The sequence below is a fragment of the Capronia coronata genome, assembly GCF_000585585.1.
Source record: "Capronia coronata CBS 617.96 chromosome Unknown acBCG-supercont1.3, whole genome shotgun sequence".
NCBI classification, from domain to species: domain Eukaryota; kingdom Fungi; phylum Ascomycota; class Eurotiomycetes; order Chaetothyriales; family Herpotrichiellaceae; genus Capronia; species Capronia coronata.
Genome location: NW_006912895.1, coordinates 2,158,525 through 2,183,079, shown reverse-complemented (window position 1 = coordinate 2,183,079; position 24,555 = coordinate 2,158,525). Strand labels below are relative to the sequence as shown.

The 24,555-nt window shown below is 53.0% G+C and overlaps 10 protein-coding genes across 10 annotated transcripts; 5 read left to right on the top strand and 5 right to left on the bottom strand.

Moving 5' to 3' along the window:
- Positions 1 to 249: 249 nt before the first annotated feature.
- A1O1_04106 (uncharacterized protein) lies at positions 250 to 2,058 on the top strand (the record flags this gene model as incomplete). Its single annotated transcript, XM_007725003.1, has 1 exon — positions 250 to 2,058. The coding sequence occupies one exon, from the start codon at positions 250 to 252 to the stop codon at positions 2,056 to 2,058; it is 1,809 nt and encodes a 602-aa protein (XP_007723193.1).
- Positions 2,059 to 2,761: 703 nt separating this feature from the next.
- Positions 2,762 to 4,213, top strand: A1O1_04105 (uncharacterized protein; the record flags this gene model as incomplete). The annotated part of the gene is made up of 1 exon (XM_007725002.1): positions 2,762 to 4,213. The coding sequence occupies one exon, from the start codon at positions 2,762 to 2,764 to the stop codon at positions 4,211 to 4,213; it is 1,452 nt and encodes a 483-aa protein (XP_007723192.1).
- A 1,171-nt stretch (positions 4,214 to 5,384) lies between these two features.
- On the bottom strand, positions 5,385 to 7,217 carry A1O1_04104 (uncharacterized protein; the record flags this gene model as incomplete). The annotated part of the gene is made up of 5 exons (XM_007725001.1): positions 5,385 to 5,926; positions 6,026 to 6,211; positions 6,313 to 6,911; positions 6,978 to 7,036; positions 7,116 to 7,217. The coding sequence occupies 5 exons, from the start codon at positions 7,215 to 7,217 to the stop codon at positions 5,385 to 5,387; spliced, it is 1,488 nt and encodes a 495-aa protein (XP_007723191.1).
- A 2,954-nt stretch (positions 7,218 to 10,171) lies between these two features.
- Positions 10,172 to 12,210, top strand: A1O1_04103 (uncharacterized protein; the record flags this gene model as incomplete). The annotated part of the gene is made up of 2 exons (XM_007725000.1): positions 10,172 to 11,620; positions 11,836 to 12,210. 2 exons carry the CDS (start codon positions 10,172 to 10,174, stop codon positions 12,208 to 12,210), a joined length of 1,824 nt encoding a protein of 607 aa, XP_007723190.1.
- An 800-nt stretch (positions 12,211 to 13,010) lies between these two features.
- Positions 13,011 to 15,077, bottom strand: A1O1_04102 (uncharacterized protein; the record flags this gene model as incomplete). Its single annotated transcript, XM_007724999.1, has 3 exons — positions 13,011 to 13,161; positions 13,299 to 13,385; positions 13,726 to 15,077. 3 exons carry the CDS (start codon positions 15,075 to 15,077, stop codon positions 13,011 to 13,013), a joined length of 1,590 nt encoding a protein of 529 aa, XP_007723189.1.
- An 870-nt stretch (positions 15,078 to 15,947) lies between these two features.
- A1O1_04101 (uncharacterized protein) lies at positions 15,948 to 17,564 on the bottom strand (the record flags this gene model as incomplete). The annotated part of the gene is made up of 2 exons (XM_007724998.1): positions 15,948 to 17,425; positions 17,480 to 17,564. 2 exons carry the CDS (start codon positions 17,562 to 17,564, stop codon positions 15,948 to 15,950), a joined length of 1,563 nt encoding a protein of 520 aa, XP_007723188.1.
- A 347-nt stretch (positions 17,565 to 17,911) lies between these two features.
- A1O1_04100 (uncharacterized protein) lies at positions 17,912 to 19,696 on the top strand (the record flags this gene model as incomplete). The annotated part of the gene is made up of 1 exon (XM_007724997.1): positions 17,912 to 19,696. The coding sequence occupies one exon, from the start codon at positions 17,912 to 17,914 to the stop codon at positions 19,694 to 19,696; it is 1,785 nt and encodes a 594-aa protein (XP_007723187.1).
- Positions 19,697 to 19,727: 31 nt separating this feature from the next.
- A1O1_04099 (cysteine synthase A) lies at positions 19,728 to 21,011 on the bottom strand (the record flags this gene model as incomplete). The annotated part of the gene is made up of 2 exons (XM_007724996.1): positions 19,728 to 19,900; positions 19,949 to 21,011. The coding sequence occupies 2 exons, from the start codon at positions 21,009 to 21,011 to the stop codon at positions 19,728 to 19,730; spliced, it is 1,236 nt and encodes a 411-aa protein (XP_007723186.1).
- A 445-nt stretch (positions 21,012 to 21,456) lies between these two features.
- On the top strand, positions 21,457 to 22,999 carry A1O1_04098 (uncharacterized protein; the record flags this gene model as incomplete). Its single annotated transcript, XM_007724995.1, has 2 exons — positions 21,457 to 21,763; positions 21,816 to 22,999. The coding sequence occupies 2 exons, from the start codon at positions 21,457 to 21,459 to the stop codon at positions 22,997 to 22,999; spliced, it is 1,491 nt and encodes a 496-aa protein (XP_007723185.1).
- Positions 23,000 to 23,230: 231 nt separating this feature from the next.
- On the bottom strand, positions 23,231 to 24,305 carry A1O1_04097 (actin like protein 2/3 complex, subunit 2; the record flags this gene model as incomplete). Its single annotated transcript, XM_007724994.1, has 3 exons — positions 23,231 to 23,310; positions 23,364 to 23,516; positions 23,576 to 24,305. The coding sequence occupies 3 exons, from the start codon at positions 24,303 to 24,305 to the stop codon at positions 23,231 to 23,233; spliced, it is 963 nt and encodes a 320-aa protein (XP_007723184.1).
- Between the last annotated feature and the right edge of the window lie 250 nt (positions 24,306 to 24,555).

Genomic DNA, 24,555 nt, shown 5'->3' with positions numbered 1-24,555 from the left:
CCACAGCTCCCTGGTAGGTATGACGATGATGATGATGGGGAACAGAAGGTTGTGTGGTTGCACCTTGATTTTCTCCAGCATCTGACCGCAAAACACCATCATCCTCGCTCTTGCCCCTCCTTTTCTCTACAAAGGACGCAGTACGGAGTATATCTTCAATCTCAGCATTGTCAAATATGAGAAACGAGATCCTGTCGCCTCCTTCGCAGCCTTGAACTACCTCGAGTTTCTTCTCTTCCTCTCACCAACATGCAGCTTCTCCCATTGACGACGGTGCCTGACCCGGCCTTCTCGACAATGGCCTCAGCCGGATACATCCAGATCACCTTGATCTGGGTGGTTTATGCCACCGCTATTGTCCTCCTCCTTTCCGCCGCCTCTCTCTTCGTCTATCTATACCAGACACACCGAGACCGGTCAATATTCGTCACCATCGTCTGCATTTTCACCATCACATCGCTTCTGGCAACTGTGTTGCTGCTTCCAGTCGATGTTGCGTTGGTGTCAAGCACATCAAGTTCGAAGTTGGGTCGGCGGAAGGACTGGGCGAATCAAGACAAGGTCGACAACATCACATTCACGCTGCGAGTGGTCTATTACTTTCTCTACTCTCTGGATGCCATTCTCTGCCTGTTGATCATTCCGTTCACCTACTTCTGGTACGAAGAGTATGACGAGGTGGCCCAAGAGGAAGGATCGCAAACATTTGGTTCGAGATTTTGGGCTGCGTTCAAATACACCATGGTCTTCATCTTTCTCTGCGTCGCCATCTTCCTGGTCGGCTTCTTCGTGCCGGTTGCACGTCACCGTGAGGGGGCGCACTTCGATCTGGATTTCTTCAAAAAGCTGTTGGCCGAAAATCATGGCGAAAGAGCACTGACATTTGCACTGGGCTTGCTGATCACCATTGGCATCATCATCTACTGCTTCTACACAGCTGCCGGGCTGGCTCTCCTCCCCCTGACATTGATCAAAACGGCACCTGGCATATCTGCGCCCGCCTTGACCGAGTCAACCGCGGCACAATTGGAGAGTAACCTAGAGCGGCAAAGACAACTCGAAGGTCGAGCCCAAGGAAACCCTGACGGGTTGTCATCCAAGGATCAACGAGAACTCGACGCCCTGGTCCGTGAAGAGCGTACCTTGCGGCGGCATCAACGCCTCGCTGCGGAAGCGTCGGGTGAAGATCAGAGCATTTGGTGGAGGGTCTGGTTGAAGCTCGAGGCAGTCTTTCGTCCCATCAAATTGATACTCGGCATACTGCTGGTGATTGTGGTCCTCTTGATCTTCGTTAGCATGCTCATCACTGGCATCGACAAAGCTAAGAACTCGATCTGCAAGCGACACTGCGGCTACCTCCTCGCTCACATTAACATTTTCCAACCTATCAACTGGATCCTGGTCACGTCGGCCAAAGTATTCCCAATCGACTATGTCATCTTCTTGTTCATCGTGATGCTCTTCTTCAGTGCCAGCATCATTGGGATCGCCACCATCGGAATCCGAGTTCTCTGGATCACGATATTCAGGATTCGCAAGGCCCACACTTCACCACAGGCTCTACTCATGGCCACCGTCATGCTTACCCTGATGACTTTGGCCATCAACTATTCCATCGCCATGATGGTTGCTCCACAATATGCTACATTTGGTGCTCAAACCTTCTGCGACCATCCGCCTAAGCATCCCGGCGAACAGGCGGACTGTTCGGAGCATGTTGGGCATATTATCCCTTGCACAGAAGCCACGAACAATCCGGCTGCTCGCAACGTGTGCACGCCATCTGTGGTGTCGACCTTCCTGAACCGTGTCACCGTGAACTTCCCTTTTTTCGGCGTGGTTGATTTCTGGGCTCAGTTTGTTTTCCTGGGCATCTTCATGATTGGGTTCGTCTTGTTGTTATTCCGGACGCCGAGACTGGCCGATTCGGATACTGAGGAGGACGCGTTGGAGGAAGAAGAAGAAGGTCTTCTCGCCAGCACCGGTCGAAGATTCGGCGCCACCTGGCAGGACATCACGGGTCGAGTGAGCCATCCTGGTGGGAGCAATGGACGATAGGGTTGAGGATCGTGTGACACGGCAGAATGACGATCTTGCAATATGGAGTATTGCATTCCCGCTCTTCCCTCGGCTGGAATATCACGGCCTATTTTCGAATCGGCTTACTGGAGTCGATATGCAATCGCGGAAATGGAACTTGGTCTGGGTATTGTATGGGTCTATCATGTCAAGCATCGGCGTTCTGAGCCCCTGGACGTATAGCGAGTAATAGTCATCATGTTACTTATCTTGGTCTTCATCATTAAGCTGCTGAACCGCACACAGTCCTTTAGGAGTGATGGTCAGACGCAAACAAGAGTAGCTACTCTCTCCTAGAATCACTGTACAGTTCCTCGGAGTTCATTGTGTCTTTGACGAATCTACCAGGTGCATTGTCAACCAATACGCGGTTGGATGAATCACGTGTAGAGATATAGGACGCGTGTGTTTTGGATCAATGTGTTTTGATCTATCCAGAGAATATATATATTGGCTTCATATGTGAATTACCAGAGCATGTTTCCCCAACATTCCCACCTATCATGTAGCCATCCAGTGAAGAGAACAAAGAGAACCACTGTCACTGCTACACCCTGAAAGTGATCTTTCTCACATACCCAGGTACTAAGTACCAATCCTGAGATCTCTATGTACCCTGCCAATCTGCCATTAACACTTTGCTTTCGTGCTTCCCGCTTCCCGCGTCTGCTGCACAGATATCATGACCAAACTGAAACAAGACCTAACAGCCTCGCGCTGGGCGAGTCCAGAAGTCCGGAGAGAACGAGAATTCCAAAGCCGAGCATGGACGCGAACACCATCACCACATAAGAACACCATCAACAACAGCAGCAGCAGCATCAAAGACGCGGAGCAACCATACAGCCACAGCCATCATACTCCCGACCCGCTGTTCTCGATGTCAACACAGCCGTCAATAGCAGCAGAGAACGGGGGCCAAGTCGCGGGAACAGGTCTGCCACCAAAATCGACAGCGGCGACAACCACAACACCACTCCCGTCAGACATCAGACATGGAGGAATCCCGGCACCTTCATCAGCACCACCTACTGGTACCACGCCAAATGTCCCTCTCAGCACCGCCCAGCGACAATATCTGGCCCGACAGACCGAACTGCAACGCTTCCGCCGTCTCTTCCGCCGTCTAGCATGGAAAGCCAACAGCCTGACGCACTGGTCGCATCGGGCATTGAGTCTGGCTCAAGAATACCAGAACAAGAACCACCACGACACCATCAATCCACTTGGCCACCCTCCTACTACTCCCCTCGACACCAGCAGCCAACAACGGAACAATCTTGATGCGGTCGGTCTCGGCCCACGAGCCACGCTTGGTCGGTACGAGATGATCATCGACCCGATCGAAGCGGAGCGACAATTCAAGATTGATTTCTTCGAGTTCTACGCATTACTGGAGCGCGGGTTGGTGTGTTTGCTAGGTGTTTGGGGGATCGTGATCACTTCGACCATTCCGAACTCTTCTTCTACGGCGTCCCATACTCTTCGCAATTCCACGTCTACTGCGCCATCGAGACCATCCCGGATCCCGGATTCAGCTTCGGCTTCGGCTTCAGCACCAGTGACCGTTTCAGCGTCTACTTCCAGTTCCATCATCGGCGACTCACGCACTTTCCATGGCATGCCGCATCGATTCCACGCCAATGTTCTCGACGCGCTTGATCATCCTTCCAACCCTCTCCACGACATTCTGGGCTCCGGCGGAGGGGGTGACGTGCGAGCTTACATCGGCGTGGCGAAAGAGTTTCGCAATAAATGGAAAGACGTGGAGCAGCGGCCGGACGATTCGTTCTTGGGGCACGAGCGTGCAGAAGAAGAGTGGGATCGAGCCAAGGTCAGACGCTACGAGAAGGTCCTGAGGGATCTGAGGCTTGATGAGTTGTTGGGCACCGTGTTGGCTGGGTTGGAGGAGGCTGGGAGACGGGCTGAAGCCGAGGTGGCCAGGTTGGAACGCATGCTTGGGAACACGGCCACTGTGGATGCGAGGAATAGTAGGCGTGACGTTGGTGCTGGTGGTGGTGCTGGGGGCGAAGATGAGGACTTGGATATGCTCGATGCTCCGTTCGAGGTCGGAGTCGGAGTCGGTATGGGTGAGCGTGTGGATCGTGATTATGACTATGAGATGGAGTTATGACCCCGTGCCGCCGAGGAAAGAAAACGTGATCGAAAGGCTACAGATGGTCTCTTCCAAGATTTGACTTGCTAGATGGAAGGCTGGGAGAAGTGATTGGATACTCACAGTTGTAGTTCATCTTGGACTTGAGACGATCTGGACCCGAATCTGGACCTGGAAACCAAAGACATGGAATACTCAGTCCCGGGTTGATTTCCTGCCAGTTGCTGCTTATAGTGAACGTTGTCAGACAATCATACGATCTCTGCAGGCGACGCCGGCCACCAGTGAAGTACGCCTGTCGCTTATTTCGCCATCGACGATGAGAATTCCCTCCAGATGTGAAACCGCCATGACTCTGGCCGTTACATCGAAGGCAGCTCACCCATAGTTGCAGCTTTTTGGTTCCAGTGGGTAAAGAGATGAGGTTGCTTGTGGAAAGCGCTTCAGCAGAGTATTTGATCAAGTTGAGCGGTTCGTGAGGCATGTCCACCGGCACTCTTGGGACCTACAGACCTCAGAAGACTCTCCTCGACCATGGAAGAGTTTGATCATGAAACGAAATCCCTAGGCTTGTTCTCGTGACGGCCGGTAGAAGCCTTCCGTTACTGAGAATCGACACTGCCGCAGTTTCGCAACTCAGCCTTGTCCTCATATGTTCTCCACCAAAACGGAGAGCGAAGACTTCCCAATTCGTCTGTCTTTTCACCAAATTCCCACTAATATCTCCTAGTCCTAAGCCTATATCATGGTCTAAAGACCTCGACGGAGACCTCACTAAGGGACGTCAGGTTTCTCACTCGTATATAATACAACGAAGCCTGTGACACACGGACGTTGAACACGAATCAAAACGTTTGGGTCGGACATGTCACATATCCATTTACATGACTCTGATAGAGCGAGCAGTATGGACAGCGTAGCTCTCTGCGGCCGACCCCTAGGTAGAGAAGCGTGACACTATGGTCTTGCAAGTGAGAATTGTATATTTGTCTATACTTCCAGCCCACCGTCAAGGCATCAAAATCAGAGAGAGAGAGAGAGATTCCATCCTGATTATATATAGAACAGAAACGTCTGTTCTGTTCCACACCTTCTCCGTCTCCTCTAAGCTGAAGCCGCAAGTATACAAGAAGTCTTACATCTATTCGCCGGATCCCCAGTTTGCCCAAACAGACGACGATGTGACATTCTAGTCCTGCTTCCTGGGCGCCGCCTCTTCCTTCTTCGGACTCTCACTCTCGCTCCCCGGCCCAGAGCCGGAGAAGGGGACACCCTGATGTGTGCCCTCTGGCGCGAACCCACCAAAGCTACCTCTCTCCAGCTCCGTCCAGTGCGCATCGCTCAAGTACTTGAAATCCAGACCCATGTGCTCGTCCTCCTCCTTGACGCGCAAGTGGCATCCGGGGATCTTGTTGATGATGAACAACAAGATGCAGCTGACGACGAAACTCCAGGCCGCACACGTGGTCGCGGCCGCGAGTTGGTAGCCGAGCTGGATCCAGTTGTGTTCCCACCAGCCGCCGGCGTATGTGCCGCCAGAAACACCGTCGAGGGCAGGGACCCACGAGGCGGCGAAGAAGCCGGTCAGGATGTCCCCGACGAAGCCGCCGACTCCGTGGAGGGCGAAGATGTCGAGCCCTTCGTCGATGGAGATCAAGTACTTGTACTTGTTGGTGAAGAAGCAACAGACGGAGGTGATGAGGCCGACGAGGGCAGCAACGTAGACAGGAACTGTAATTGAACGATGTTCATGTTAGTCAAGTCTGTGATGAAAAGGGCAGAATCTGTTCAATGAACTGAAACTGGAACTTGACACAAGGCATGACATACCATAGCCAGCGGCAGGAGTGATGCCCACCAATCCAGAAATAATGCCGGAGCAGAAGCCAATGATGCTGAATTTCTGGGTGAAATAGTACTCCAGCAGCGTCCAGCCAATGCCACCTCCACAGGCGGCCAGATTGGTGTTGACCACGACGTAGATGGATCGGATAGAAAGATTGGCAGTACTGGCACCTAGAGACATTGGTATTAGAAGATGGGGGGGTTTTTTTTAACAGGACTGTGCTTGTCGTTCTGGAAACGGGGAAGGACAAGTAAGGGGAGCTTGAACGTACCATTGAATGCGAACCAGCCGAACCAGATGAAGCAAGTCCCAATACCCACAAGAAACGGATTGTGAGGCTTGAAGTGGATGATCTTCTGTCTTTCCCCGGAAGGATGCTCACTCAGACGGGGCCCGAGCATCAAACTCCATGCCAGCGCGCTGAAGCCGCTGGCAATATGCACGGGGCCGGAGCCGGCAAAGTCGTACACGCCGAGCTTATACAGCCAGCCATTCGGATTCCATTCAAAGTACGCCAGAATGTAGTAGACGAAAGTGGTCCAGCACAGCAGGAACAGCATGGACGGCCAGAGACGGCCACGCTCAAGCATCGCTCCGGCCAGGATCATCGCGGTCGCAGTGACAAAGGTGAATCCAAAGCAGGCGTACAGGATATCCGGGATGTCGGAGTTGGCGAGCGACGGCTGGGCGAGCACGTTGTGCAGGGCTGCAAGGCTGACGTTGCCCAGCATCGGATTGGTCGTGTGCGATTGATATAGGGAGTAGCCGTAGATCCAGAATTGAATGCCGCACGCACAGGCACAGAACAGAGACTGGAAGATCATGGTCAAGGCAGCTTTGCGGCGATGCATCCCGGCGTAGAGATAACCGCTGGACGACTGTTAGACTGCTCCAACTTGCCAGGATGTGAGTCAGACTCGGGGCTATTTTGCTTACATGGCCGGAGTGATCTGCCAGCATAGAATCGTACAAACGAGGATCCAGCACAGGTCACCCTGTTGGTGTCTTATGTTAGCTGATGCTCTCTTCGTGTAACAACAGCCAGCGATGGGCTTGCCTGCCAGTGCCACCTACCTTGTCATACATGGCGTTGAGATCCTGAGTGATCGGATCTCCCCCCTGAGGGTCCACAGAATAATCGGGCCATTCTGTGATGGGAACAGGTGCGTCCGCCATGCCCGGGGGATTGTGTAGATGAACGATCTTTTCTGTTTCCGATAAGGTCGCGGTGCGATGGCGGAAATCACGATGCGTAGTAAAAGGCACAGCCAGTCAGAGAAGGAAAAGAAAGCAGGAGTTCATCATGGCATGTAACTGGGAGGACCTCTGTTGTCTATTTGAATGTACTGTCGTCAAGGCATCCTCCGTGTCCAGCCGTTGGGCCAAGAGATAGACAGACTAGAGGTTAGTCCAATATAGGAAACTGAACCCAGAAGGCAGTGCTGGGGAACGTGGCCATGTCAGGGAGTGCTGATGGACAAGGCTGGGCGTCATCTGGGGGGCCATGGCATGTTCCAGCTGAGGGCGACCACGAATGATTTCAGTGAAGGCAACATCCGAGAAAGCGTCTTGATTGGCGAAGTTGTTGTTGCCGGATAACAGTTCGTGCCAATCTCATGGCGCGCCATACACAGGTAGAATGGAGACCAACCGACCCCCTACCGAGGTAGTTTGTAGTTTCAGGAACATCTTGTGCAGAGGGATCTGTGTGCATTCTGAAGGGGCGCCATCACTGCAATAGGACGACAATCGATTCCGCTGAGCAATTGAAGAACGAGATCGAAACCCTGATGGGCCGATCAGGACGGACGGACGTCTCTTATCAGTGGAGCTCATATACCAAGCATTTGCCAAGAGTTCCGCCGGGGGGGTTCAGGGGGGTTTCCGCCAGTGTCGATGGACTCGTGCGGAGCCATTCCACTCTTTTCCAAGCCTTGGCTTCACCTGGGCGACGACGTCTTATCGGCCAGAGGGCAGGAGGAAGAGAGTGAGAGGGTGTTTCATCGCAGGTGCCAACGGAGAACCCAGCTCAATGTTACACCTCAACAGCGCACGAGCACGGAGATGCTCTACCGGTCGGACCAAGTATCAATGTCCAACCGTATCGTGAATGCAAGCGGATTGCGATGAGCCTAAGCAGACCAGTCGCGCCGAGATGATAGTGTCAGCATGTATTGTCGCCTGCTGCACCGATTGCTCGGTCTCCCCGGTGGTTGATTTGTGATCCGATCGTTCTGACAGCAGCGCCCAAAAGACAACATCGTTTGTAAGTTTGCGTGACTTCCGCTCTACACACCGTTGCTGAGGCCCGACGAGACCTTAAATGCCTGAACCGAATAAGAAACAGAAGATGCCCATGTCGTGAATAATGTCAACAGCTAGGTCGCAATGACTTGAGAAGTTGAGATATCTCCGTCGAGCGCAGAGGTCGGAAAAATTGGTAGCGATGCCACATCCATAAGCAGAAGCCGCAAGTGTAATTCCTGGGGCACATGCCACAAACAACGGGGCCACCAATTATACTTGCTCAGGCTGTGTGTCTATGGATGTGCACGTATGCTTCCCAATGTTGGCACAGGATATAATCCAGGCTTCGCTTGTCCAAGGATACTTTCAGTATCAATGTGCTTTTGTGATCGCAGGGACAGTTGAATTATGTCTCAGACAGAACAAAGTCTACGGCAAGGATAAAGCATCAGCGAGTAATCGGTTGACGTTGGTTATATCGACGTGGTGCAATACTCTCGTGGACAGGAGCACTTTCCGGATATCTTCGACCGCAACTTGGCCCTGCAAGGATTACATGAAATCAACGAATCTTGGGATTTCACAGTGAGTTGGGTGCTGTTCAGAGATATTTCTGGGCCCCTTGAGATATCTCCATACTTATCTCGTCAGAGAAGTTCCTTGTGCCTGCGAAGGCAGACGCAGCAGGCTGGCCCCTGACTGGCGAAGAATCACCGTCGTTGGAGATGATAAGAACAGCAGCAATATCTCGAACCAAAAGCCGAATACACTCATTCGAGATCATGACCAAAACTGTCCAGATGGCTTCCAGAAGACCAATCGTCCACAGCACACGCAGCCTCATCATCGACAGCAAAATCCTCGGCCGTCAAGACCCCTGTCTAGCGGGCCGTCAAGCCTAGTGTTGACGTAAGGCTGGCTTCAACGACGACCTGTCAATGCTCCATGTCCGATAGTGCGTCTCATATCAAGGAGCTTACCCTTGTCGATTGAAAGCACTTCACCTCCATATACAGAATACAGCACGAGCTGCCGCGGAAAACAACTTCCCTGACATGTCATGTCATCGTCCTCTTCACTCTGCAAGTCCGTTGAAGATCTGTCATCGGCACCACCAACGACCGCACTTCATAAGGTATCCGGCCGAGTGGCACTGCCGCTACGTACCTAGGTAGGTACGCTTTGACGCTCTTCACCTCCAGGTCCATTTCCAGCCAGGGCCCCTGAACCCTGCCAGGATGCAGAAGTCAATTACAAGTCTACAGTCTACTAGTACCCGATATCTCCATCTTCCCGTCCGTCTGCTAGTCTCCTGTCACGGATCTGTTCTCGCCACATAATGGTCCAGAACACGGTTCACATGGCGACCATGCATCAGGGATTCAATACACGGTCCACAATGAGGCCTAACATGGTTGAACCCGACAGTTCCTTCCCAAATCCCTGTACGTACCAAATCAGAGAAGGAGCAAAGGGACTCACTTCACCGGCCCGTCCATGCTTGTTCCCCTCCACGATCCAGGGCTCATCCTTCTACTGTACTTCGCAACGTTACACACTTCGGCAAAGTTTGGTTTCGGCAACTTGGTAGCCAGCATACTAGTATCCTTATACATCTCTACTATGAAGCTTACGAAACAGGCTATTCCGTCTCTCTCCTCACTCTCGAGCTGACTAGATGTCTGCCCGGGAATGAATGCCCCCGACACTCGGCTCTATCCAGTCAACTTTCTTCACGGCCAAACATAGGCGAGCACAGAGTACTGTCAGTCTGTTGCAAGCTTGATTAGACTGGCAGACAAACTCAAAATCACCATCCAGTTCGACGCCTGCCTATACTTTCTTCGAACCAACTTCGTCTGTGGTTCTAACTTCTGGCGACCATGGAGCCGCCTTTGGCTTCGCATCTCGGTCGATCTCGGTTGACTCGAAATTATACTCTGGATGACGAGTTTGAAAGCACCGTACCACCGAGCAGAGCAGCCACAGTTAATGACGCTGGATGGATGACTCCCGCCAGACGTCCGTCCGACATCAGATCAAACTCAGTCATGTCATATGACGGTAGAGTCAGCAACATCAATCCTGACTCTCAAGGATCACTGAGTCCTCAGAGAGATGAATCCTCTCGACACGTGCGGTCCTTGAATATTCAAGCAACGAGGACCGGTCAACCCCATGCCGAGCAACCAAATCTAGATGAACTAGGCAAATTGGTTTTCGACCTGGAGACTGTCAGTGAACGGAGCTCGTATGACCATTCCACAAGGTCGTTTTCTCGGGCATCACATACCACGGCACCGACCTCGACATCAGGCTACAAGCTGGTAGACTTTTTCGCCGAGGATGTCTTCCAGCTCGCCATCCACAACCCTGCCACGTTTCATCGGTTGTTGGTGTTCAGTCGGTCTCGGCTGTGCGATGAAAACTTGGAGTTTCTGGATAAAGTGGACAAGTACAATGCCCTGCTGAACCAAGTGGCCGACAGCATGTTCGCCATCCACCGAGACTACATCTCGGTCAATGCAGCCACCCAGATCAACATCCCGGAAAAAATACTGATCAAAGTCAATAAAGATATGAGGTGTGGTCTGACATCGACCCTCCCGCAGCTCGAGTCTGTTTTCGTCCATGCGCAGATTGACATTGAACGGCTTGTAGCCATGGACATCTACCCACGATTTGTCCGGTATCAGATGACTTTGGATGCCACCAAGGCTCTGGCCACCGATCGAGGGAGATATGCCGGACTTGGGGATTGTTTCGTCCTGACCAATCCCACGAAAGCGGACAACCCGATCGTGTACGCCTCAGACGGCTTCGTAAAGGTGACAGGCTACCTCCGCAATGAGATCATCCCGCGCAACTGTCGTTTCTTGCAGTGCCGCCATACCGACAGGTCCGCGGTAGCACGGATGCGTGCCGCCATCGATTCTCAACAAGAGTCCGTCGAGCTCCTACTCAACCAGAAGAAGTCGGGCGAGCCATTCTGGAATTTGTTGTACACGACACCACTGTTCGACGCAAATGATAATCTGGCCTTCTTCCTCGGTGGACAAGTCAATTGTTCGACGACAATCCACAACGCCTCTGATGTGTTGCGGATTCTGGCCATGTCTGATGGCGAAGAAGGGGAGAATGCTGACGATCCCATCGTATCGCCTGAACCAGTCAAGCTCCCGTCCCGCACGAGCAGGTTCTTTTCTTCTTTCAAGACGAAGCCTTCCGTTCAGTCATATCGCCAACCAGGAATGGAAGAGGAGGTCCTGAAGCAGATGGACAAGAACAACTTGAGGAAGCAGATCGATACCTTTTATACCGCCTACTCAAAGGTATGTCTGTAGCCTTTTCCTCCCTTCCTCGTCCCGTGCGTATTGCCCTTCCCGGACGAAGATCAGACTATATTCTCCGATTGCCACTCCCGCTTGCAGAAGAAGACGTTCTTGTTATCCCTTTTTCATCTTGCCGTGTGCCTCAGGAGGACAATCTCCCATCTAAAGAGTATGTTCAGTCGCAAATGCTGACAATTGTGATCCTGCCACTGCAGTTTCTCGTCGTCAACTATTCAACATTCTATATCAGCTTCCACTCCGCCGGCATCAGATCGCTCCTCTACCCTGCCAAGCCCGCGTCGACCTCGTTGACATCCAAGTTGAGCAATACAACAGTTTACACGCCCCAGATTGTCGGCGTGGACGTCTTTCGCTTCCTTTCCACCCATACCCCGAACAAATTGGGCGGAGACTTCAAGGCGCAGGTCCGCACGGCCGTGCGTGGCGGAAACCCCATCTCGCTCGACCTCACACTCTGCACGCGGAGGTTTATGGGGTATGAGAAGTTCACTGTACATTGGACACCGCTCAAGAATGAGATTGGGGATGTTGGGTTTATTGTCGTTACTTTGGGAGGTCTTCCGGATTGAGGGATGTCGGCATAACTCGCCGTTGAGATGGTCAAATGAGGATTGTGAGAGATCGTTAGAAGTGGGGGGTTTTGTAGGAGTGATATTTTTAATACCGCCTACTCGAAGGTGTGGAATAGTACTCCAGAGCGTCCAGCAGGCATGCAGCAAGCATGTATGATGCCTCAGCCTCGTGGGATGGCATGCTGGAACGAAGGCTGCGACGAACGATTTATGCGAGTTGCGCCGGTCTTGAGACGCTCGACGTTTCGTCGCCTGGGTCGATGGACGTGTCAATAAGCGAGATCCTGAAGTCTCCTCGCAATTGGATTGAGCGTTCGTGTTCATGATCATCTTGATGCCAGGCGAATTCGGTGCTGTCCTTTGTTTTATTCTGGACGTCAAGTACTCTCGATTGGGAATTCCAGAAGCCAAATATCCCTTTCCAAGGACAGTCACCTGACTCCTGATTTGCGTCCCGCCGTTTTTGTTGTCTGTTGCCCATGTTGGACACCCAGATCTTACTACAACGGTAGTATACAGCCCAAGCTCCAAGCCTAGACCAGTATAAATCCGAGATCGGAAGGTATCTGTTGACGAAAGCTCTCACCCCCTAAGTTCCACTTTCGAAACGGTGTCGGCGTTGTGATTGACACCTCCGCAAATCCGGTGTATCATAGTATCACAGTGTTTCCAACTTCTGGTCTTCGTTGCATCCCCCAATGAAGGAGATAACTTGTCTTGGTCTTACATCCATAAACAGTGTTCCAACTTCCGGTCTTTGTGGCATCCCCCACAGAAGGAGATAACTTGTCTTAGTCTTACATCCATAAACACATTTTCCCAGACGCTGTCCCGCCAACCACCCAGTCCCTCGTGGGATGGAACACAGCGACGGCCGGGACGGCTGTGACACCTTCGCCGCCGAGTTGGGCTAGTTGGGTCCCGTCTGCGCTGTAGATGTCGACGAAGCTGGTGAGGACGTGAAATACTGATTAGTTGGGATTACGGAAAAAGAGCGGAGGGGCAAAGGGAAAGTATTTTCCCAAGATGTAGAAAGCCAACCTAAGGAGGTTTGGAGGACCCCGGTACCGCAGGACTCGACTCACCGGTTCATGTTACCCACGACTAGTTTCTGGATGTTGTCTTCGGGATACATTTGCCATTGAGGCTTGAGGATCGTCGTCCATCGACCGCTGTTCAAGATCAGTCGCTGTCAGTATGCTGCTTAAGCTAGGTGTCCTTGTCCTGTGTCTATCAAACCCCGGGGGGAGGAAATGAAATGGAAACGAGTATCTGGTGTGACGAGTCTCGAGACATGTACACTCGAGACATGCACACTCGAGGCATACGCACTTGAGACGTGGCCACAAGAAGGAAGACATAAAGCAGACTGAAGAGAATCGTGCAGCAAGGCCTGTGGATGGCAGGCAGCAGACAAGCAGGCTGGCAACCAGCTGCATGAGAAACAAAAGCGGGAGTGAGAGTGGGTGTCGGGATGAGGAGGACTGAGAGGGAATTGACAAGACCACGTACGTCTGGTTGTTGTGTCTGATGATCACCTCAGGCTTCATGGCAGCCTCGTCGAGCTGAAACCCGGGTTTCCACAGGTTCATGCTCTCCAGAGCCGCAAAGGGAGTCTTGTTGTTCTTGGCTCCAAACGAATGGACCTTTATCGTGTCGTCGTAGCTCGTCGTGGCGACCTGTCCAGCCGTATTGAACGCCGCGTGGCTCACGCTCAGCCTCGACTCGTGCTCGCCCACCAAGGTCGGCAGCTTCTGAGTGATCTTTCGCAGATCCCACAGGCGCATGAAGCGGTCGAGCGAGGCCGTGGCGACATAATGCGGCGCGACAGGGTTCAAGGAGAAGCCGCCGATCTTCTTGTCAGACAATTGGTACAGATCGGCCTGTGACGGATCTTGTCGGAGATCGTATCTCCCAAACGCGCCATTGAGAGTGGTGAAATAGACGACGTTCGGATCCGATGCGGCTATGTCGACGCCAGACACGGGCTCGTCTTCTTCTTTATTGCCGGGGCCGTAGATTTCCACCGCAACGCCCTTTTGCAGGTCGGTGGCGCGGATCGACGAGTCGTACGAGGCCGTGTACAGCGTTTCCGGTTTCGACGGGTGCGTGTGCATGGCTGAGATGGTGCGGGTGTGAGGTTTGATGGTTGTGATTTCGGGATCTTGATCGTCGTCATCCTCGTCTTCGTCTTCTTCCTGCTTTACGGCCTTGCGAGTCTGTGAGGCGTCCACAATCCCGAGGTTGCCCATCTTATCGCCTGCGAACACGATCGGTTTTGTCGGGTTAGGGTGGAAAGACATGCTGTATATCCGTTCCGGAGTGATTTTGATCCGGTTAGGCTCCCACGCATTCCACAGTTCTAATGAACTCATCTTCTGTCGCAGCGTCTTCAGGTCTTTGTCGGTCGTTTCCCGGATATCGTCCTCGTCAAACGTCCGCTCGTATGGTCTTGCGACCCCCTTGAGCAGCACGTCCGTCCCGATCAAGCTTGATCCATCTGCAAAGTTCAGGTCTCCTGTGACTCTTTGCCTCTTTTGCTTTTCAACCTCCTTGGCCTTCTCGTACTCTTCTTCCGCCTTTTGTTTGGCCGCCTCACTGTCCGGCTGGATCCCTGCTAATCTGGAGGATGTGCGGCGCGGAGCGACTTCAACCTCTTTCTTGACCCTCTTCGCAGAAGGCTCTTTTCGTCTCGCCGATCTCTTCTGTCCATTTTGCGTGCCTGCAGATGGCGGTTTGGAATAGAGGCCTGCTTGTTGCGCTTCCTGGGTCAACTTCTTGAGGAGCGCATCTCTTTCTGCAATGTTTGCAAGTCGCTGTTTTTCGAAGTCTGACTGCTCGACTGGCGCTGCGCCTCGAGCCATGTTGAGGAGTGGCTCTAGCCGAGGGACTCTAAAGGTCAGGATGAGGTGATTAGATGCTGTTCATGCATTGAGGTGCACAGAGTGGATAGCGATAGTACTCTGTATGCGATGGATGACGCGCTGAGAACACGCCCTCAAATACAAACACGCGAAGCGCGTAAAGTGATTTTTGATTAGCTAAGCAGCTCAAGCCAACTGTGAACGACATAGGAGACAAAATATCGCATTCCTATACTGTCGTACATTGCCGGGCACAACTTGCACGACAGTCTGATTCTATTCTTGTCTTATTTTGCTATCTGCTCACGATCGAGGCTGTTCTTTCCCAGCCCGTGGGTGCGTGGTGAGTAGGTATGGATACTCTCTGTGAACATCCCCTTGCTGAAGGGTTGGGCATAGACCCCATGGCCCACCTTGGCTCGACCTTCCTGTTGGAATCTGCTTCCAGTCGACATATGAGAGCCTCGATAGTCTACCATCTTGACAGTCATCAGCACGATAGTGGACAGCCAAGGCTCCTCTCCATCTATGACAAAGGGCTACAGGCTCATCTCCTCAGACACGGTGCCTCAAACCCGGTTGACTTTCTGATGATTGATTGCGCAAGTAAGGTTCGTCAGTTGATCATATGAACCACTCTTCTAACGATGCGACAAGCTTCGACCTCAGGCATAGCGTTCCGCCACGTCACGTTCTGTCTGTTTAGAGGAATGGCTCCCAAAGGTAACGATGGAGACGCAACGTCCGGGACTTTCAGTATATGACGTCGGCCTCAAAGATCCGGAGCGATCCAGCGTGACGTACAAGCAGCTGTCAGCTGCACGACTGTATCAGGGATCCAAGTGGTATGAATTCAGCAGCCAGCCTCGGTCATGGAGTTTTCTGGACCTCAAGATTGCTAACATGAGCCAGGAGGAACTTGCAGTTCGTCAAAGCATGCTTGCAAGCCTTCGTAAAATTCTCATCCTGATGGAATCCGACCCCAAGTTTGATGGAGACGTCCCCGATCTTGTCGCCCTGTATTGGATATGGTAACACCCTTTTCGGAAGCGGACTACGCATATTTGCGTTCCTACCGTGGTGATTATGTGTGTTGGCTTCAATGCTGGATGTGCGCTCAACATATTTGCCCAACTGATTTAAGCACTCCAAAAATGCCACCATTCCTGCGTCGAACCGTCGATGATTCAAGAGCCGACCAATTGCCATGTCACCACTGCTGAACAAGTCCAGTCGAGTGACCTTTGGCTCCGGGTTCGCAGAGGCTGAACGTAGTCCACGATCTGCGCCGTTTTGCCGCGTTGCACCAGGCGCTTGTTGGGGATACTCCAGCTTCTCAATGCGAGATGTGCTCCCTTGCGGTCGTAGGCGGTAGCCTTGGAACGAATACTTCAGCCGCTCTGCGACAATAGCGAGGAGCAATAATGTCTGGCCCCATGCTGCATTGATCTCGGCCCAGTCGACATTCTGATTCGGCAGACGGCCGAGTCGCAGACCGTTGATGGTGCCAAAATACCCATCATGGCCTATGCAGAATGTGTCATTGTAGACATTGGTTCGTTGAAGCCGCTCAAGCTGTTGACGATCATGGGCATATTTCTCCTTCAAGGACATGAGACGAACTGTAATCTGGTACAGATCGTCATCAAAGGCGTTCCGCGACTGCCAATACGCTTGTTCGTCCAAGTCAGCCTGGTGCGTCTCCTCCTCCAGGCTTGCAATCTCCCCTTCGACCTGACGAGATTCGCCTTCAGCCCGAGTGAGCTGATTGTAAGTAGACTCTCCCTGCTTCTGTACGTCTTGGACCTCTTTGCGTGCTTTGGTGTCGTTTCCGCTCGATATAGACGAGACGGTCTGCTGTACAGACTTGAGGAATGAAGCATAAGCGTCTCTCTCCTTCAGCGAACCAGACAGCCGGGCGTTGTAGGAGGTCAGGAGTATGGAGGTGCATTCCTGGCATATCGGATGATCGATGTCTGAATATGAGGACAAAACCGAGAACAGCGTCTCTGTCTTAGCCACCCGTGTGGACAATAGGTTCGCTTTCTCACCCTCGTCCGAGTTATCGTCGTCCTTCTTTCCATCTGTCTTGCGCCTCGTTCGGTCGGCTTGATCTCTCTCTTGCAAGGCCACCTGAGACTGTGTTATCTCAACGAAGGACATGTCAGGGTGTCCATTGCTGGGTCCATGGTCCACTGACTGGGCACCATCCTGGGGGGCAGGGATGTTCCGTTTGTAGATGGGAGGATGTATCGAGCCGGAAACACGATCATATAGGTCTTTCCGTTCTCTTGGGAAGGTGAGACGTGATACATTGGTGTTGTTTTCTTGGGATTTGGCCGTAGACGCTGGTACAGTTAGTGATTGCCCGGAAAACACACACACACACAGGGAAGCCCTACCAACGAGCAGGTCGAAAGACGCCGGGTTGAGCTCCTGGACTGAGGCGTCTATCCGAAGAGGTTGCCGGCACTTCTGACAATACATACCGAGCGCATGACAGACTGGCGCTGCAGTGTCTATATCAATTGTCCGTCTGTGTCTGTGGACTACTACCTTGTGCTGATCTATGTTTGTGAAGAGAGAGCGTCGTTGAATCGAAGTTGTCTATGAAGTTGAATGACGCAGGCGGCCTCTGCCTCCGACGCGCTCGGCCGCGGCTCCGCGTCGCGACTCCAAGATCATTTATTCTGGCTCGCTCCTGTAAATTGGACTCGACGCTTACAGCTTGCAAACTACAGCAATCCTCGCTGTTACAACGTTGCACATACACAGGACTACCTCGTCTCTTACCACCTACCCGTTACCAGGTCTGACCGTCGACAAGGCGCAAAATGGAAGAGCCTTTTCCGAAAAGACCCCGCCTTTCCATCTTCGCAGATCAATCCACAGACGCCAAACTCGACGAAGACCTCGGTGCGCTACGCTACAGGAATGACCATCTTCTAAAATCACGATTCGAGTCTATATTCGAAAAATATTCTCATGATTTCACCGGTGTCGGTGACGAGATTGACATTGTAAAGGGAAAGGTCGTGGTCAATAATGGACACTTGGAAGGGATGGAGGACGAAGCAGACGTTGGAGAGATTCATGACGAGGAATTGGACGGGAAGTCATTCCTGAAAGCAATTGCCATGGAATCCGATGGTGAAGATCAGGCTTCGACTGAGGAAGCCGACGATTTGATCACGAGCATCGAAGGGATCGCCGAGGACACAGCCATGTCTGACGACGAAACCTCCTCCGAAGACGGTCAAGATGAATCCTTTACTACTCCGGAACGATCACAAAGCCCATACTTTACGCCTCCAGATCTACATAAGCCTCCGCACACAAAGGACGCTGTCCAGGAGCATTTCCCCGGTGCGAAGGCAGATGCGTACGACTCCGACAAGGACTCACTTTTCGAGGTCTGTGATCAACAGCGGTCGTCGAGCCCCGATTCTCTCTTCGAAGTAGCATCCCCCGCACTAGCCCGTGACGACCCGGTCCGCCATTCCTCGAGAACATCACCTGTTCGCGACGAGCCGGAAGAAAGTGCGATTCTGCAAAAGTACGGACCGCAGATTGGGAAGGAGGTGCTGGAGATGTTGCGGAAAGCGAGGAACACGGCGATCGAAGCCCAGGTGGAACCGGCCTGGCGATTACCGCCTGATCTCGTCACCCCGAAGCCTTCGAAGCCCACCAGGTCGGCTTCAGGGTCGAAAACACCCTCCAATATGAAATATCAAACCCCTGACCACGGAGAACCACTCTCATCGGGGTTTGGCGTGTCTGTCTGGGGCTCCAATGCGAGGCAGCTTTCACCACAGATGACAAGTCGGTGGCAACAACATAAGCGAATACGGGAGGAGTCAGTGGACCCTCTGCAAGAAGAGCCATCGGGTGATCGATCAGAACAAGTGCAGGAGGGCGATGAATTGAAGGTGGAAGTGGATGAAGAGGAGGTAGTGATTTGGAAGTCCAACAGAAGCAATGGAAGGGGAAACGACGAGCAAGTGGCGAAAATGAGGCAGGGCATTTGTTTTTATTGCGAGCGTCAATGGAAGACTCGGTTCTCCGTCTTCAAGCACTGGGAGGCGTTGGTGCTTGCGGCCGAGCACAGTGGGACCCCTCCCGATGGCGTTCATGATATGGTGTACCTTCGGGACTACTGGGTAACCGCGCCAAAGACGCCCCGGGGACCTAGATTGGGTGTGGAGAACCTCAAGAGGTTGGTTGAGATGCATGAAGGAGCCGGTGAATCTTTCGACGAAATCGCCAAATCTGGAGCCCTCCGCACGAAAAAGAACGGAACGGAGCTGAAGGAAGCGTACGTGAGATATCGGAAACGCCGAAGCAAAAAAGGTAAAGAGGATGCCCGAGAATGGACCGAGGCTGAGTTGGAAACCCTGGATCAATTGTGCCGAAATCCCAAGGCGGATGTTGCGACTTTCGCTCGATCGTTTCAAAACTGCAGTGTCACCGACGTTGTTGACAAACTGGCAGATATTTGGCTGGCGGCATTACAGAATTCTGGTGGCGAAGCAACAGAGCATTCCCAAAGTCCCAGGGGTCCACGGACTTCACGCAAGAGAACAGCCGGTGTTGCCCCCAGTGACCGATCTGGTGATTGACTGAAGCGATGGACGCCCATAAGCTGATGGTCTAGTTGAGAGATCTTCCTTCCAGAATATCCTCAATTGTCGTGCGGGCTTCTCCTCCGATGTCTCCGATCTGAGCCCAGAACTTGGAGAGGTGTCGAGCCCCGGAATCGCAGAGAATAGTCACCACGCGATGGCCAGGGCCAAGTTTCAGAGCTGTTTGTAAAGCAGCAGTGCCTGTGGGATGTCAGTGATGTATAACATGTCCAAGGCTGATATGCTCACAATTGACGGCACTACTGCTGCCAATGAAAATACCATCTCTTTCCACCAACCATCTCGCCATGTTCTTGGCCTGCGCGTCTGTGACCTTGACGGCGTCATCAATCAGCTCTCTGCCTTGCTCGAAATTGACGGTTGAACGGGTCAGGCCGATGCCTTCGACAATTGTATCGACCTGATCTCTACGCCGAGTGCCTTCCTTCTCCAGACTATGAAACATGACACCGTGCTTGATTTTGTTGTAGAGCCCACTGCCCTGCGGATCGGCCAGCACCACCTTTACTTGCGGTAGACACTCTTTCAAAGTCATTGCGACGCCTGACAGCGTGCCGCCGGTCCCAGCGCCCGTGACAAAGGCATCCACTCGCCCTTCCGCCTGAGCATATATCTCCGGTCCGGTCCCGTCGTAATGAGCCCGCCAGTTGGCCTCGGTCTCGAACTGGTTAGCGAAGTAGCCTCTCCCCCTTTTGGCTGGGTCGGCCGTATGCTCGCGAGCTAGGTTCCTGGCGCGGTTGACAAAATGGGCTTGATCGACGATAGGAGCGGGCGTCACTCTCTCCACCACCGCGCCCAGTTTGAGGAGAAGATTGGATTTCTCGAAGCTCTGGTCGCTAGGCATGCAGATGTGCGCGAGATAGCCCCGTGCCCGGCACAGCGTGGCCAAGGATATGCCTGTCGACCCGACCGTACCTTCATAGATGGTATCTCCTGAATGAGGCTCCAAGAGACCGGCAGCTTCACCGTGCTCGATCATGCTCAGCGCCACACGGTCTTTGGGGCTGTTGCCCGCGCCATTCAGAAACTCGCATTTCGCCAGGATCGTGCATCCCGTGGCCGCGGACAGGGATCGAATCTCAATTAATGGAGTGTTGCCGATCGTGGATTCGATGCCGACTCCAGAAGGCCGGAGTGCTTGGCCATGCAGAGTTGAGGCCGGCTTCGTCTGTTCGTTCGACTTGGACGCCAACCAGCCCAGCGTGTACCGTCGACGGAGATGGTCAACCACCGCCGCCACGATCAGGCCCGAGGCGAAGCCTACAAGGACATCACGATGTGTCCATGGCATACTCAATCCAGAAAAGTAAGAAATCGCCGTATACTTTCCACGGTCTTCAGGAACTTGAAGCTCGATTCTCTCCCCGACGACTTGTCCACCAGTGCTTCACTCTCACCCCAAGGCCGCCTGCAAGATGCGTCAACAGACCCAGACAAGCAGCAATGGGCTGAGAAAGTACCTTATATTGGTAGTTATGTCGTATATTGATCGATGTACAAATGAATGATGTTGTTAGCATAGTTTGCGGTTCGCATGACGATGCTCCGCTGTAACAACCGTATTCGGCTAATCATCGGCTTCACGTCGAGTTTCACAGCCAAACTTGAATAATGAACATCAACGACTGAACTTCTCCGCATCCGATTCCAATCGCAGGCTGTGAAGTCTGGGAGTCTCCCCTGATCCGCAAGCTCCTCTCTCAGGGTGAAGAGGTGCAAGGATTTCCGTGTTCGCAATGGACTCGCCTGTCGTAACGCGAATATTCCAACAGCTCTTTGCAAGACCGTCTCGACGGTGTCTTCGCCTGGCAAATGCACCTCGGTACCCTGCTGCGCGACAGTTCAACCAGCGCAGGACGTATGCTCTCCGACGAAAGGAAGATGACCAGGATGGTGGCAGCCCCTGGCAGCAAAGAATCGATGCATTCCCCAAGGACATGACACGGCAACTCCAAGAATATCCCCGTGTCACTGCAAGCGACCTTCGACATCGAACACAACGGCCGCGGAGGGTCAAAATGCTGACACGAGACTTCATTGAAGGTATGGGCGGTCCCGCTGTCTACAGAGGCCAACAGACTGACTTCTTGTGCAGATAGTCTCTACAATCCCAATTACGGCTACTTCTCGAAGCACGCGACCATCTTCAATGCCGGTAAACCCTTCGATTTCCCCTCCATCAAGGACGGGCAAGAGTTCAATCGCATGGTGGACCTAAGCTACGTCGAGTTCGAAGATGCCCTGGACGAAGTCGAGCCCGACGAAACCAGACAGCTTTGGCACACGCCCACCGAACTGTTCCGACCTTACTACGGAGAAGCGATCGCGCGGTACTTGGTGACCAACTACAAGATGACGTTGTTTCCATATCACGATCTGATCATCTACGAGATGGGCGCGGGCAATGGGACGCTGATGCGAAACATCCTCGACTATATCTATGAGTGGGAGCCCGAGGTGTACGCGCGGACACAATTCAAGATCATCGAGATCTCCACCGCTCTGGCCGACCTGCAGATGACCAGCCTACAGAGGTCGCCTTATGCCACAGAGCACGTTGATCATGTGCAAATCATCAACCGCTCCGTGTTCGACTGGCGGGAATACGTACACTCGCCATGCTTCTTCCTCGCGCTGGAAGTCATTGACAACTTTCCCCACGACTGTATCCGCTACAATCCCGAAACCGAGGAGCCGCTGCAGGGTAGTGTTCTGATCGACGAGGACGGCGAGTTCTTCGAGTTCTACGACCGGAACCTCGACCCCGTTGCTCAACGATACCTACGCCTTCGAGAGGTCGCTGCGCGATCGCCCTTCGTCACGCCCGTGTCGCAGCCGAAAATCCTTCGACAGCTGCGCCACTCGTTACCGTTCGCCCCGAACCTGACTCAGCCCGAATATATCCCGACCCGACTGTTGGAGTTTTTCGATGTCCTGCACAAGTTCTTCCCCGCCCACCGTCTCGTCCTGTCGGACTTCAATTATCTGCCCGACGCAGTGCCAGGACTGAACGCGCCGGTCGTGCAGACCCGGTACCAGCGGCGCAACGTGCAGGTCACGACTCCTTTTGTGCATCAGGGATATTTTGACATCTTCTTCCCCACCGATTTCGCCATGATGGAGGACATCTATCGTGCCATCACCGGCAAGCTGACCAGAGTTTCGTCACATAAAGACTTCCTCGAAAGCTGGGCCTTCGTCGAGGAAACCCAAGTGCAGAACGGAGAAAATCCCATGTTGAGCTGGTATGCAAATGCCAGTGTCATGACGACGGTCTAAGTAGTGAGAAACAATGGCGAGGCTTGTCAATCGCCTCCAAACAACCATATAATGGAAGGGTCACGGCAACTGTAAACTATAAACGGACAATTCTGGCATTGACCACGGCAGGGAATACAGTGGCTTTTCCGTGGCAAACTCTAGCGCTTCTAGCCATTCCTGTGCCAAATGCGGCCGACCAGTTTCTTATGGATCAATAACATCACGGACGTTCGTCCACTCTTATGCGGTTCACGCTTGAACTCGGAACGTTCTGCCACTGGCTGTTTTCCTTTCCCGCTCTTCCGTCTCGGGTCTTGCACGGTTTAGTACTGAAAGGGGATTAGTTTGGATATGATGATACAGAACGGGAGACACCACAAACCTTGCAAGAAGTCTGCTGTCCTACGCCGCATCCTGGAGTGGATGTAGGCCTTGGATGCCTTGATATGATAGTGGAAGTAATCGCGGAACGTTTGGATCTGGGAGATGACTTCGTCCCGTCGTTGCCGAGTCAGATGCCGCGGAAACAGAACTGCTGCACATTAGCCCTTGGATCTAGCACACCGGTCATTACACAATGGTCTGGTCTCTTACCAAACGTGATGAAGCCACTCTCGCCCTTTTCCCCGGTCTTCCCGACTCCCTTCAGCCCTTGAATTTCCAAAGGCGGATCGCTTCTGAACAGCACCTGCGGGGCGTTCTGGATGGCGCGTCTCCTCGCATCGACAAACTCCTGCATGAAGACCTTTGCGAAAATCCGATCCACAGCGTCGATGAACACGGTGGAGAAGATGACCGTGACGCGATCCGAGCTCGCCTTGATGTAAATGGCCTCTTCCTCGCGGTAATGGATTGCCATGACCTCGCCCCCATCTCGGACGCCCTGCGGTGCGGACTCGGACGTATATTTGGCCGCCTCTTCGGACAGGTGCGAGAAATCGTCGTAGGCCTTCTCGAACGGCGCCGCCATGACATTGCGCTTCAACAGACTGATTCTCCGCACCAGCTCTTCCCGCTCTTCCGGCGTCGGCGGCAGACTCTCCAGGTCTACCAGAATACTAAAGTCGTAGCCGGCCTCCGTCGCGGTAATGTACGCTCCGTATTCTCTTTGCAGCACGGCTTCCGCGCCATATTGCACGAGTTCGCGGAAACATTTGATCGACAGCGAAATGAGAATCTGCGTTTTCGTCGTCGGGGTCGAGATGTGGAACGTCACTCCGTCAAAGTCCGACACAACCTGGTCAATCGACTGCGGAGGCGCGCCCGAGAACCGATCTGTGAGGATGGACTGGATCAGGACATTCTGGTAGTCGAGGAGAAGCATCTTGAGGGGGGAGGAGAGGCTGCTCTAGCGGGCAGCAAGCAGGTGGGTTTCCTTTCTTATTGTCTATCCGCGGTGAGAACGGAGCAGATCAAGTTGTGTCAAGAGCTCGTAGGTATCCTGGTCTTATTACTTCCACCTTGATATGTCCCTTGCGGTTGTAGCCTGCAGGCGGATACAGCATAGTAGTACTAGTAGTGGTAGCAGCAAGTGCCAGTGCTGGCATTGAAACGTCAGCCTCAGCTCAACACGA